General features: G+C 32.9%; 1 protein-coding gene across 22 annotated transcripts in view; it reads right to left on the bottom strand.

Annotated features, from left to right (window-relative positions):
• Positions 1–14961, bottom strand: part of NRXN1 (neurexin 1) — a 1126307-nt gene that overhangs the window by 1015257 nt on the left and 96089 nt on the right. For 12 of the 22 annotated variants that reach the window (XM_077958693.1, XM_028832104.2, XM_077958703.1 and 9 more), the window contains exon 3: positions 2509–2526. The exons of the other annotated variants lie outside the window; for them this stretch is intronic. In XM_077958693.1, coding sequence (XP_077814819.1) covers positions 2509–2526 — 18 coding nt within the window. The remainder of the gene's footprint in view (positions 1–2508; positions 2527–14961) is intronic. 22 annotated transcript variants of the gene reach the window in all.

Genomic DNA, 14961 nt, shown 5'->3' with positions numbered 1-14961 from the left:
TGTAAAGATATATATTACAGATGTAATTTCACCAAGGAATTTTTAAAGGGACATTGAAATCCCTTTATTTATTTATTATTTCCTGCTTGACAATTCACTTCAAACTTGAAGAGCACTCTTCTTCTAAAGAATACTACTAATATGCTTTCAAAAATTCTTTTGCTATTCAAGAAGTTACTTTTTACTGAAAGGCATAATCCCTACCTTTTTATCTTAAATTCAGAAATAAAGCTATTTCCCTATCCATGTATATGTCTAAAATATGGGAAATTGTTAGAGAAATATACATACATCAATTTTAATAAACTTGTATTTTCAATTCCCAGTGCTATTTCAGAAACTTTATTTGAGCTATATAACATCATATATTGTTTTCATCAGTATTTAAATTATCTGTGTTGTTTTCTTAAAATTTTAGGGGTATTCAAACATCTCTGTAGGCTAGATATAATTATAAATAATCATCTAATCACAATATAATATGAAAGTTATTAAACATAGTAGTTTGATGCCTCTGAACTGTAGCCTCTCTGTATTTTCTGAGTGATTTTAACAAAAAGCTCACATAGGCAGATTCAACAGCTTATGATCTATTGATAATTCACGGTGTTTTATATGCTGATAAATAATGGTTTATTTGTCCAGGTTATATAATTTTTCATTTAATTTCACTTTTAAAACTACTATAGATTTTTCCAAATAACAAGTTTTTATGGACTAAATGAGGAAATTGTCTTGAAGATCTACCTTTTAGGAAATATATTAGGTACTTCTAACGGCTTTGATGCTACATCAATAAGGATGGAAACTCACTAATCCCCAAAGAATTCACATTCTTCCTGCTAGACTTCCTACCTGCACTGTAAAGGTTATATTATAGATAGAAATATTAAAATTATTATTGAATAGACTTTATTACAATAGCTTATGGGCCCTATATTCTAAAAATCTTATCAAAACTTTGCATGAGATGAGTGTGTATGAAAAGAGAGAAGCATTCATGTTAATTAAGCTGATTTTAAAGCCTCTTGGAATGCAACAGGATTTTAAGAGAAAAGGAAAGCATTTCACAGGATGGTTAAGGAAATGCAAAATAAGTGGAAAAGATACCTTTAAAAAATAACTTTTAAACTCAGTTGACATGCACAATATAAATGAGACTGATTTTAAAAGATATTAAGCCTGCAGGGTAATATATCATTTTTATCAAGTATATAATCACATGCAATTAAAATTATAGTATAGAAAAACAGAAGCCATATATGGATACAACACTTGGAAAATAATCATTTATTATTTCTTTTGAAGTTTTAATCTATTTTTAGATAACAAAACAGAAATGTTCAGCAGCTAAGCAATTATAATATTATCCATGTAAGAATGACAAATAAAATGTTTATCCCTGCTACTGGTCAACTTTGAATTACCATCAAATGTTCTTTTTAGATACATGAAGTCTTGGTAACCTTAATGGCTATTTGTCTGTAACCTGGGATAGGGAGTCTTTTTCTAAGAAATCCTTCATTCTATAGAAATGTACATTTACAGAATAACTATATTTCAAAATATGGTAGCAAAATAAAATATACTAAATGCTGCCTTCTCATATATAAATATTAGTAAATTGTTTATGCAAGAACTATTAATGCTGTGAATATGTAAGTTGATAGAACATATATAAGTTAATAAAACCTTCCCTTTCACCATTCTTTTGTTATGCCTAGTTCTTTTTGCACGTTAACCCTTTGAAGATTTGTTTGTAGCACACTGACTAATGCATTTAAGTTCTTAAAAAATGAGAATGCTGAAATATGTTTTAATTTGCTGGATTCTACAGGAAAATATATAAGCTATATAACTTCTTCAAAATTCTGTGATAGAGATAATTTTTTATAAAAGCTTGAATAAAATATTTAGCAGGCAAAACATATTACAAATATACTTACCAGTAATCATATCGAAGTGCTGTATGCTTTCATTTCCACTGAACAATGGCTTATTTTTTAACCTAAATTTATGTCTCTTACTTATACTCAGTATTTTATTGCATTCTTTTTATATATCCAATCATTTGAAACAAACCAGTGGGCTTGAAATGACATAATGCTAAATTTTCCCAACAGAATAGAATAAATCATTTTGATTAAAAAAATGGAAAAAAGATCATGCACTGTCTTATGAAACTACAAAGAAATATTTTGTCTTTTAAAGTAAAAAAAGCAGCATTGTATCATTTTTCTCATACAGAACACTGCAATAACTATTCTAAGGTTCATATGGGATGCTGAGATCTATCAAGGGTTGAAGTTAAGCTTGAAAAAGTTTCATATACTTGGGATGGCAGGGTTGAGTATGTATATGTTCTGTACGAAAAGTGATACACAATTCAGAAACCAACAAATGTTCAGAAAGAAGTTCAACTTACCGTCTAACTTCAAGATGTACTCTATTAGCACTAAGAAATAAAGGACAAATGAGAGTTGGAAAAATAAGGTAGAAAGCACCCACCTTCCACATTGTTGTCTTCTGAAAGCGCATGACAAGGAGGGAGAGAAAAGGAAAAACATTCATTAAGCAGCATGCAGACTGGACCTTGCCTTTGCATGTCTTCCTCATGCAAGGCACCAAACACATCATGCAAGTGCTCCATCACTATCATTCAAGGGGGAAAAAAAAATCACAGGGGAGCAGATTCCCTCCCATTGGCAGCATTGATAGGAAGTGAAACAAACTTTCATAATACTGCCATATCCTCTGCAAAGAGCTTTAAAAAAATCTTTCAACTGCCCAGTATAAAGAAAACATTACTGTTATTACATATTGCTGGTGTGGTCTTTCTAAGCAACTATTTTTAAAAGCTGTTTTGTTTTCTTTTTAACAATTCTAAAAGGTTCGATTTTCATATACTAATTTGGAGTTAGATTTTAAGAAGGCTATTGGAAAAAGCTATGAAATGTGACTTAAAGATATTCCAGTTCTACCAAATATATTATCCATATGCCATTACTTAAATAAAAACAACATAGCTTTAAGCAACTAAAATCTGTAATTTATTTGGTTAATTTATAGCATATTAATATTTTATTGCAAATGAGAATAGTTTATTGTAATTTATAAAAATGTTAACTTTTAAAAATGTTAGAAAAAGTGATCATTGGAAGAGAGGTCCACTGGGAACTGTCCATTAGGCAAATTGGTTTGTCATGATTTAAAAACTTTGTACTTCTGTTTAGGATGTGAATATGAATTTGAGACAATGAAAATATTTACCCCAATTTCTATTATATTTCTATATATCTATAAAATACCTACATATTTTCATATATTTTATTAGTCATATTTCCATGTGTGTACCTATGTGCGTATGTATAAACACATATATCCAAGCATATTTGTATTTTCTAAGATAATCAATATAAGTATATGAGGTTTAAAGCATTATTAGCACCTATTGGAAAATTCAAGTTCTATTTGAGATGCGGGGCCTGGAATCCAGGCAAAAAATGGAAGGGAAAGTGGTCTTAGGATACTAGGGCAAGAGCAAGGTTCAGTACTTATTGAAAATGTTCTAATAGTAAACTCTGCCCATGTTGACATTTTAGTCTCATCCTTATTTTTTGTTTAATTAACTGTACTTAATACAGTCATCATCTGATCAAAAGTGTTTATAAACATGGCAACATGCAAATATAGAAACTTGAAAGCAAAAAGAACTAAATTTTATTAGGTTCAACTAAAACCTTTTTAATTGGATAAAGTTACTAGTGAATTAAAAATCAACAATTTTGTTTAAAACATTTCAGCTGAAAATTGAAGTATCAACACAGGCATATTTACTGATGTGGTGTTAGCATGTAATAGAAAATAGCTAGTGGCCAAATGTGGGTAATAACATCTTTACACAATACTTGGTTTTCCAGAGTTTATTTTTAAAGAAACAACAAAAAAAGTTTCAAATATTTGGTTTGTGATCTTGACGTCTAGTTTGTTTGTTTGTTTTTTGACTTCCAATTTATTAAATAAGGAATTAGGCTGAATTTGTTACTTTTCAGTGGTGACTTGATGCTACACAAACACAAATACTAAAGTTTTGTTTTACTGCATTACATTGGACATAATACAAAGATATAAATCATTGTAATGTTTAAGATATACTTTACCGGTATTTAACTGCCCTTTGAAACTGTATTTTCTGTTTAAGATGCTTATTTCTTAAAAAGATTATTTAATGTGTATTGCAAAATAATAAAATCAGGGAATTTAGAGGAGAGTCATGTGCCAAGACAGTCTGTCAACTGCTACAGCATAATTCAATTTCTGTAAACAAAAGACAGGTAAATATGGTTATGAGTAGCAGTGCCTCGGTAGAAATTTTGGTAAAGTGTGGCCTAAAACTATAATTTAAAAAAGGAAAGAAAAATCAACAAAATGCAACAGGCCCAGGCTTGACACCAACTTTGGGAATGTACTAAGTCGGATATTATAAAAGGAGTTCAAGGTCACTGATTCAGTCCTGACAGTGAGTTCTCCTTTCATGACCATAGGTACAAGCCTAGGTTTTGCCATGGATCCTACTCTAGCATCCAGCATTTTTTTTCTGAATTCTTATTCATAATGAGAACAAGCTTAATAATGGGAATTCCTGAATACAACCCAAGTCATGCTTAATGTGTAAACAAATTCTGACTCGACTAAGTCCAGAAAAGAGGTTTGTCTCAGAAGATTTAGATTTACCAAAAAAAAAAAAAAAAAAATCAAAGTACTAGAATAAATAGAATAAATGGGTGATACATTAACCACTATTTTAAAAAATAGATGATGATGATGATGAAGACAACTGGCTTGGAACAGACTTTCCTTGAGTTTCTATATATTTTCAGATTCAATTTGAGAATAAAAATCCTCTTTCCTATTCCATTCTATTCTATTCTGATAACCATTTGCTAACTTTACATAATTTAAAACTTGTTAACCTAAAGAAAATCCTTACATTATTTCAGAATTTGGACATGATTATAACTGGTGGTAGCTCCAGCATTTACAACCTTTCTCCAGGTATTTTTTTCTCTTCTCCTTCCTTTCCATTTTATTTCTGTACTAAACAATAAATGTCAAGTCAAAAAAAGAATAGTTTATCTCCTCATAACAACTTTTTCTTTATCTTTGTGAATTCTTATACAAACAAATGCTACTTTGCTTTTGAGCAGCAACAAAGACAGGTGCTGAATTTTGGCATGCCACGGTGTACAGGTAAAGCAGCATCTTTTGGTTTAGTGTAAGGTAGAAAGCAGTCCATCCGGCCTTACCTGTGGACACTGTCAAGTTAGGGAAAATCTCTTGGTTTGCAGAAAACCCTGGCTTCTTAATTCTGCTGACCTAATCCTTGCTGAGTAAATGAAGTGCATCTCTTAATCATCAACTTTACTACGATGACCATGCCACCTATAAAGATCACACTCTTGTTTTCTTTCGATTGGAAAAATAATGAATATAAAGCTGTGAAAAACATATTTTACATTTTATTTTTCTTTCAGATAAGATGAGCTTCTCTCACAAAGATGGGAATTAGGCAACAGAATATCAATCATGCTATGAATAATGGCTGTGTGCTGACAAGAAGGGAAGCAGCAGCCTGTTTTTAAATCACTGTAAAAGAGCATCTCCACAAAATTTTTATCTTTGGCCCCCAGCTTATAAGAATGCAAGGACAGTAACCTTAGTTTATCATTCCAGTGTTCTTTGCACATACTCTTAAGTATATGGTTCTAGGAAAAGAAATGAATATGAAAACAAAAGTGCTTGTTTCAATATAAAGAAAATCATGACCAGTAAAAAATTAAAATTTGGAATAAAATATCACAAAAATCTCCTTTCTGTATAATCAGTGTTTAAGTTTGGCAATATGTAAGTCGTTCTCTAAATGTACAGCCAGTGGTCCATTTAGTACTACAGCTTACATTAAAAAATGGTCAAAAGAAGCTTCCTGATACCACTTGGGCATTCCTTTACCTCTTTGATTTTTGGTTTTCTTCCTTCCCTGCCAGCTGCCTGTGACTGTCTCCCCTCATTTTCTTTGATTCCCTCTCTCCTCCATCAAAACTGCCAGTACTGCAAGTAGCTTCTGCCCCAGATACAAGCACTCCAAGGTAGGGCATATTACAGCAAAACTGGTGGTGGTAACAGGCAGTTGAAAGACAGATGAAGAATAAAATTCTATTTCCTTCTTCCATACAGGGAGCTTGCTAACTTCTATCCACGTCTCTCTAGCCCATCACATTACTTCTCAAGCCTGTACTCCTCATTTTGGAGATCAAATGCCAGTACAGCAGAGTTCAGTTCCCATGGTGGCACAGGATGGAGCTTTGTGTTTTTTTGTTTTGTTTTGTTTTTTTCTTTTGGTATTAGCAGTGAAAGCCTTTAGAAAACCTCAGTAGTCTGGGAATGCTTCAAGCACTGGGAAATGGAGGAAATCACTGAGACTGTGGATTAAAGCAGCAGTCAGCTGAAGGAAGAGAAATGCGGGCCAGAACCAAGAGGACGTTCAAAGAGAAAATGAAGCATAAAGGTCCATTATGGAGACTTAGGAAAGGAAATAAATGGCCCTGGACAGGAATTGGGCTAATTTCAAACATGCTTTTTAACAGAGGACATCACCTCCTTTTTCAATCCCACCTAAATAATATTCCAAGATACTCCCACCCAGCCTGCTTGGAGTCCTTGCCCTAGGGAATATATGTAGTCAACTACAACAGCCAGTGTTTTTCCTTCTTCACTGCTCAGGAATAAAAAAAAGTATATCTAAACCAGATACAGCAACACAGATGTTCCTGGCATCACACCACAAACACTTAAAGAAATTTCCCCAAAAAATATTTTGTTACAAAGACATTTGTGGTATTTAATTCAAAATGTTCTATCTTGTTAATGACAATTAAAAGAAATAAGTAAAGAGAAAAAGAGAAAGGGGGAAGAAGGAAAGCAAGAAAGCCTAAAGTTATCACAATTTATAGTGATTAAGCTATTTGATAAACCTAATTTAGTATTTGTTAGACAACATATTATAATATAAATCAAATGACTCACATAAGCTGTAATGAATGTGATTTCAAATTTTCATGAGGAACTACTACAAGGATTTTAAAATTTGTTTTGCTTTGATAACCTCAGTTCTTGCTCAAGTCTAAATCTTGAGAGTTAACATTTCAACATTCATTTCAATAGTTGGACTTAGGAAGGAACACCGAATTTAACAGTGACTGTAAACATGGTGACAAGCACAGTCTACAGTATGTGTGCTCACACCACCCATTTTTATTTTTTATTGCTAACAAATGAATGCTTCCTGATATGGAATTGACAGATCTGAGCAGAGTGCTTATCACATACCCTCCAGACCAAGGCTTAATCACTGCTACACAACTCTCCTAAGAAAGGTGGCTCAGGTGAGCAGTGCTTTCCTTTCTAAGAGTTTGATGTCATCATTAGGATACAGAGCAAGAAGGCTCTTAGACTGAGGTTGAGAGAGTGAACTTAAATACACCCTACCTACTTGCTCAACTTACCAACCCTTCTAGTGATTATGTGGGTTGGACTTCTTTGCGAACAGATGGACAGTAGACATCCTTTGGCCTGTGTATTACCATCAGAGAATATTCTGCAATGTGTTCTAGGTTTGCCATCATTAAGATGAAAAGTAGGTGAACTCCCACTAATGAGACTAATGGTCTTCATTTGAAAGAGGTGTCAAATATCTACTGGTATACAAACTTTTTTCACAACTTTTTTCATCTTACTACAGAGGTTTTTCAACTAAATATTAAAATACTCTTACTTTATTATTCTATACTTGGGTTCTTAGACATGTCCAAAATAAATCTATTTAATTTATCTAAGAAAAGGCAAAAATACTTTGTGATGAAATTAAAAATATGATTAAACTACATTGTAAAAAGGAGTCTTAAGTTTGGTGCTTAAAAATTACATTTACATGCAACATGTAGTAAATAAAATTATTTATATGATATGACTGACCTGACAATTATATATTCTTTTTACATCAAAGAAAAAATGAAATTTTATATCAAAATAAAAATATTTTATATTGTTATCTTCACTTCAATAGGACCCTCAAATATGTAACAAACAGCTTGAAAGGAAGCTATTCCTTGGAAGGAAAAGTGCACGGCATATTAAAAGGATTTGATTTTTCATTTCTTCAGAGCTCTTAGTTTTCCATTTGGTATGGTGTTAAAAATTCACTGTATTTACATGTTTCAATTTATGACTAAAAATTTCAAAGTTTTACGAAAATCACTGAAAACTATTTTAAAAGGAATAGGCTATTTTTAGCTAAATAAATTAGATTATACATTGAAATTTTCCAGGAGGCTCTCGGGGTTGATTAAAATAGTACTTTTTTTTTTTTTTTTTTTTTTTTGAGATGAAGTCTCACTCTGTTACCCAGGCTGGAGTGCAGTGTCACCGTGTTAGCTCACTGCAACCTCCATCTCCTGGATTCAAGCAATTCTCCTGCCTCAGCCTCTCAAATAGCTGGGATTATAGGCGCCCACCACCATACCCTGCTAATTTTTGCATTTTTTTAGTAGAGACAAGGTTTCACCACGTTGGCCAGGTGCCTGGCCAAAAAATATTACTTATAATCAGGCTCAGCATGGTGGCTCACACCTGTAATCCCAGTACTTTGGGAGGCCGAGGCAAGTGGATCACTTGGGGTCAGGAGTTCGAGACCAGCCTGGCTAACACGGTAAAACCCCATCTCTACTACAAATACAAAAATTAGCTGGGCATGGTGGCACATGCCTGTAATCCCAGCTACTCAGGAGGCTGAGGAAGGAGAATCATCCTTCCTGCTCACTTTTGGTTTCCATTTGCATGGAATATCTTTTTTCACCTCTTTACATTAAGTTTATGTGAGTCCTTATGTGTTAGGTCAATCTCTTGAAGACACCAAATACTTGGTTGGTGGATTTTTATCCCTTTTGCCATTCTGTATCTTTTAAGTGGCGCATTTAGGCCATTTACGTTCAATGTTAATATTGTATATTCCCACTTACAAGTGGGAACTAAGCTATGAGGGCACAAAGGCAAACATAATAGACTCTGGGGATTCAGGGGGAAGGGCAGGAGAAGAGTAAGGGATACAAGAATACACATTGGGTACAGTGTACACCGCTCGGGTGATGGGTGCACCAATCTCAGAAATCACCGCTAAAGAACTTATCCATGCAACCAAACACCACCTGTCCCCAAAAATCTATTGAAATAATTTTAAAAAATAATGTGCTAGAAAAACACACAAAATATAGCTACTTGTATCACTTTTTTTTTTTTTTTTCTTAACAGCAATAGAATAGAGGAGTAAGAAGACTGTGAGAAGACTGAATGATTTCATAGATCCTGTTGCAAGAAGGCAGAAAAACCTCATGGAAAATATCATTTTCTTAATTGCATTTATTTGTTGATTCTATAAAGTCTAAGAAACTTTAATACTGCTTAGTTTATTTTATTAAAGAAAAAAAAACTCTCACAGTCCTTTTCTCTAGATTGTTAGAATAAATTGTTTCCTCAGAAAAAAAAAAAACATAGACACACATTTAGAAAATCTTTTGTCCTACTTTAATAGCAAAATTAGGCCCAGGTTTATAAATGTGTTTACCCATGAGCATTCTAACCACTAGAAATCAAAGAAAGAATTATTCCATAAATTTCTTGTTGCCTTTAAAATGTAAAGAAAAGCACTCATTTCATTCCCATCACATTAATTGTGCCTTCCTTTTTAAAATCTGAAACAAAATGATACTTTTGTTCCAAGCCAAATATTTTGGTAGGTGAGACAACATATTATGAATTTGCCACATAAAATATATATTTGCTCTTTTGTTTGAGTTATAAAATGCAAATTTGGTAAAAAATATTACTTTCATTCCCCTTACATACTTGCTGTGTAGTAAATCTCCTGGGAACTGAGCAGCAAATTTAATTCTTTTGCAGGAAGAAAAACTAAATATTATACAAATTGCAGTTCTTTGGGAAAAAAAGTGTTTTATGTTACAGAGTAATAGGAAAATAGTTTGTTCATAGATACAACCAAGTCTATACTTTGAAAATATTATATATGTAGTTATTTGAGTTAATGTCCAGTGGCTAAACTAAGCCCATATGAATACTGCTCACGTGGAAGAGAGAGCCATGAGCTTGATTAATCCATTCTATATATGTTGATTTACTAATCCGTAAAATCAAATCAACACAAATACAGATTTCTAGGCACCCTAATGACTCCTTTTTAATGTTTTCCTGAAATGGCCATTCACTACTTAAGAAAACATGCTGAAATAGAGAAAGTTCCCTTTGTAACCTAATATAACATCTTAAAATGTTAATTCCATAATTCAGAGCAGTTCATTTTACTTTTTAAAAATGTATAAGAAGATGGTATACCTAATTACTTCCTGAAATTTGTTTAAACTGCTTTCTATGACTACCAGCAAGTCTGAATTTTTACCAAAACAATTTCAAGAAAATTTAATTTTAAAAATAATCTCATCAAGCCACACCTCATTATATGTTGCTTTAAAATGTGTGACAATACAATGATATCATTACTTTAAAAACTCCTCCCTAAGCATCAGTACCACCATGTGTGTATGTCTCTAACACATATGTGTACACATATACACACCCAATTGGTATTTCATTTCATAAACAAATTCAAACTGTGATATTTTTCTCATTAAAAATATTTTTTCTAGGCCGGGCGCGGTGGCTCAAGCCTGTAATCCCAGCACTTTGGGAGGCCGAGACGGGCGGATCACTAGGTCAGGAGATCGAGACCATCCTGGTGAACACGGTGAAACCCCGTCTCTACTAAAAAATACAAAAAACTAGCCAGGCGAGGCGGCGGGCGCCTGTAGTCCCAGCTACTCGGGAGGCTGAGGCAGGAGAACGGCGTAAACCTGGGGGGCGGAGCTTGCAGTGAGCTGAGATCGGGCCACTGCACTCCAGCCCAGGCGACAGAGCCAGACTCCGTCTCAAAAAAAAAAAAAAAAAAATATATATATATATATATATATATATATATATATATATATTTTTCTACAAGAGTTAACATGAATAGAAGAAAAAAATTTATAATAAATATTTTGATAACATCATGAATAATAACACAACTACTAACATTACTACTTTTCCTATAAACATGTTACTTTACTGATAATAGGCATTAAATAAATTATAAACTTCTCTTCCTCTTTGTATGTGTTATTTCAATTTTATTTGTTCGTACATATTAGAAAAAGAGAGTATTTTCTAAATGCATGGCCGAATATGTAACCACAGAGACATACGGCATATTTCTAAGTAAAATTAAAATTTCAGTTCCTTAGCCACATTCCACATGCTCAAAAGTCACATGTAGCCATTGGCTACCAGGCTGGACAGCACAAATTGTGAAGCTTTGAGTAATCATGATAAGTTCTAATGAGCGGTACTAACTACAGCTTCTCTGACAATATATTTTAATATCAAGCTATTCACATAATGTATATATGCTTTGTTCTTTATTCAAAAAAGGAAATAATTAAAATGTAAGATGGTTTTAAAAGCAAACATCTATTTAGAGCAGTGTTATTACATTTGTACAATATGGAGAACTTTGCAATATTTCCATTTAACTTTAAAATAATAACAACAGTTAGGAAATAACCATGATAAAAATTTTACTGAATTTATTTAAAAATGTGTTTGAATAATTCAAACTCTGGACAATTATTAACTCTTTTCATCATAAGTATTTTCCTTTAGACCTCACAGATAAGAAAATGCTGAACATATTTTGATTTTTAAGTAAACTAAATTAGCAATATAATATCATCTTACTCTTAAGCCCCCCATTCTCCCAGTATGCCCAATTAGATCATTTATCATTATTGTTTTTCATCATTATTGTCTTTAAGTCTATGAACATTTTTTAACCAAAGAGTTTGATAAGCTTTTAACAGAATAGTTTTAAAATTAATAAAAAAGTACCTTTCATCCTACTATCTTATATAATGTATTATCTTATAAGTCAAAGACCTTCTTCCTATAACATGAGCCTCTTTTTGAATATTACACCATAGAAAAATAAATCAAATGAGCAAATAAAATAATCAACATTTCTGTAAGACTCAAATACAGCAGAGACAAGGAAATTGGATACGTGGAGCAGTTCACACCTCTAGTTAACTACAGAAAAGTCCAAGATCCTATTAAGGAACTACTATATAGAAACAAATGAACCATTGAGAAGGCAAATAAAAACTGAGTAGGGAGAATAGAAAAATAATCCTGAGACTGAGAGCAGTGGCTCACGCCTGTAATTCCAGCACTTTGGGAGGCCAAGGCAGGCAGATCACTTGAGGTCAGGAGTTCGAGACCAGTCTGGCTAATACGGTGAAAATGCATCTTTCTTAAAAATACAAAAATCAGCTGGGTATGGTGGCAGGTACCTGAAATCCCAGCTACTCAGGAGGCTGAGGCAGGATAATCACTTGAACCTGGGAGGCAGAGGTTGCAGTGAGCAGAGATCACACCACTGCACTCCAGCCTAGGTGACAGGGCAAGACTGTCTCAAAAATAAAAAAGTAACCCTGAATACAGAATGGTGGAAAAGCAAAAACAAAAAAGAAGTGGCAAAATTATGAGATGAAATGATGAACTAAAAATTTTCACGTGAAGAATGAGTAAGATGTATAATAAAAATCTATAATATACTTTGCCAAGTCTATTTTAGTATTTAAAGTATTTGCCAAGTCTATTTTCAGTATTTAAAGAATGCTAGCCTGCTCCAAAGATTAAGTATCTTGAATGGTTATAGAAAAGTGCCCTTTTTGTGATAGATTAGTGACATCAAATCTCCACTGATACACAGTGACTGAAATAAGGCAATGCATTTATACCTCGATTTCCTAATGAACAACATTTAATCCATATGTCCCAAGCATATGAGCTGTTGTCTGGTAAGTAAACTAAGTATTGAGAAGGAAGGATGATTTCCAAATGATACTGAGGTCATCTGACATTTTAGCCCAACCCTGGTATTAGAAAAACTTGAAAGAGATTATACAACATAATGAGATACTTATTCATATTTATAATGAAGAAAATATATGTTGGAAAACCAGAGTCAGCATCCTGACTCAGTACTATTTTAGGCCTTGTACTACTAAACACACTTTTACATAAAATAATAAATGACACAAAGCCTTAATATATTTCTGACAGTATTACAATAACTGAGAAAAAAACTAGCTGTGCAACATGTACAGTAAGTATGTGAAATGACTAATATCTGCTAGTAAACGTAGCTTGTGGCAGTACCTAGTAGCTTAGGCAATGTATATCTTGTAGCTATCTAAAGAAAATTATGCTCAAAATGGGTAATATTGAAAATAATACTGAACACATGAGGTAAGCACAACGGAGAGTAGAAAAGTCACTGCTTTCTGAAATACTGAATAGACAGTGTCATCTTTTTTTTTAAATTAATATGCCTCAGAGCAATATGAAAACTATTCTGGACTGAGATTGAGAAAATAGAGTTGATAATTTTAAATAGGCCTAATAATGGATTATGAGAATTAAATCAATCACTTGAAAGTTTGTAAACATGTATGAAAATATTAGTAGCATGATAATTTCTTAAAAATGAATAAATTGTCAGGGACAAAAATACACTAAGAAACTATAAATTCTTGGAGAATCTAGGCATTCCTTACCAATACTTCAATGTTTTATCTACTCATCTTGAAGAAAATATTGGAGATAGCAAGGTGCCTGTACTTACGAGATTTCTAGGGTCTGTTACCACAAATCAGATACATCTAATATACTTTTTCTACTATTTAAAAATGTTTCTCAATGCTAAATGTTTAACTTGCTCCACAGAGTTTGGCTCACAGCAAAAGAATGTAAGACCCCTTATTCAATAATGACAGATTATAAAGCATCTTATGCATGGATAATAAGTATTTAATGATGTTAGCCATTATATTATTATAATTAACACTTCCTTACACAAATCACAGGCTGCTTAAGACCAATGCCTTTTCCATTCCCCTTCTTTTGTTCAGTTTCTAGCATGGTACGTACATGTAGAATTTGCTTAATAAATATGTATTATAAAGAATAATCAGTTTCCTACCTCAATTTCCTGCTTGGCTTCTACGAAACAATCAATAGGACAGGAATGAATATGTTTCATTTAGTGGGCAGGATTTACTTGCCACAGTGAGCTTTCTTAAGTTGTCTTAGCACACCAGAAGTAAGGAACTCTATCAACTGGACATGTCATTTAGGGCAAAATAAACTGAAGGAGTTTAGTATTAGTTGCCATCCAAATCTCACGTAGTCCCAGATTTATTAGTTATGCATTTCCAAACTTTCTCCATGGATTGCTGTTTATGAAGTAGATGGTGATGATGATGATGATGATACAGAATACAACTGTATTCTTAAACTCAAAAAACATTTCCACTTGTGCAATCTCATTCAATTATTATACAAACATGGCCATGATTACATGAGAGAAAATTAACTATTAAAGATCCAATGTGGTGCTAATAAAGTCATGCATGCCTCAGGAATGGGGATACATTTCAGGAAATGCATTGTTAGGTGATTTTGTCCTTGTGCAAGCATAATATGGGGTACTTGAACAAACCTGGATGGTATGGCCTACTACACACCTAGGCTATCTGGTATAGCTTATTGCTTCCAGGCTATCAACCCATGTAGCATGTTATTGTAATGAATGCTGTAGGCAACTGTCATAGAAGGTAAGTGCTTGTATATTTAAACATAGGAAAAGTACAGTACAAATATGACATTTTTTTTAATGGTACACCTGCATAGGGCACTTACCATGAATGGAGTTTGCAGTACTGAAAGTTGCTCTGGGCA

Source organism: Macaca mulatta, chromosome 13 (assembly GCF_049350105.2).
Source record: "Macaca mulatta isolate MMU2019108-1 chromosome 13, T2T-MMU8v2.0, whole genome shotgun sequence".
In the NCBI taxonomy this organism is placed as follows: Eukaryota; Metazoa; Chordata; class Mammalia; order Primates; family Cercopithecidae; genus Macaca; species Macaca mulatta.
This window is presented reverse-complemented; position numbering and strand designations above follow the sequence as displayed.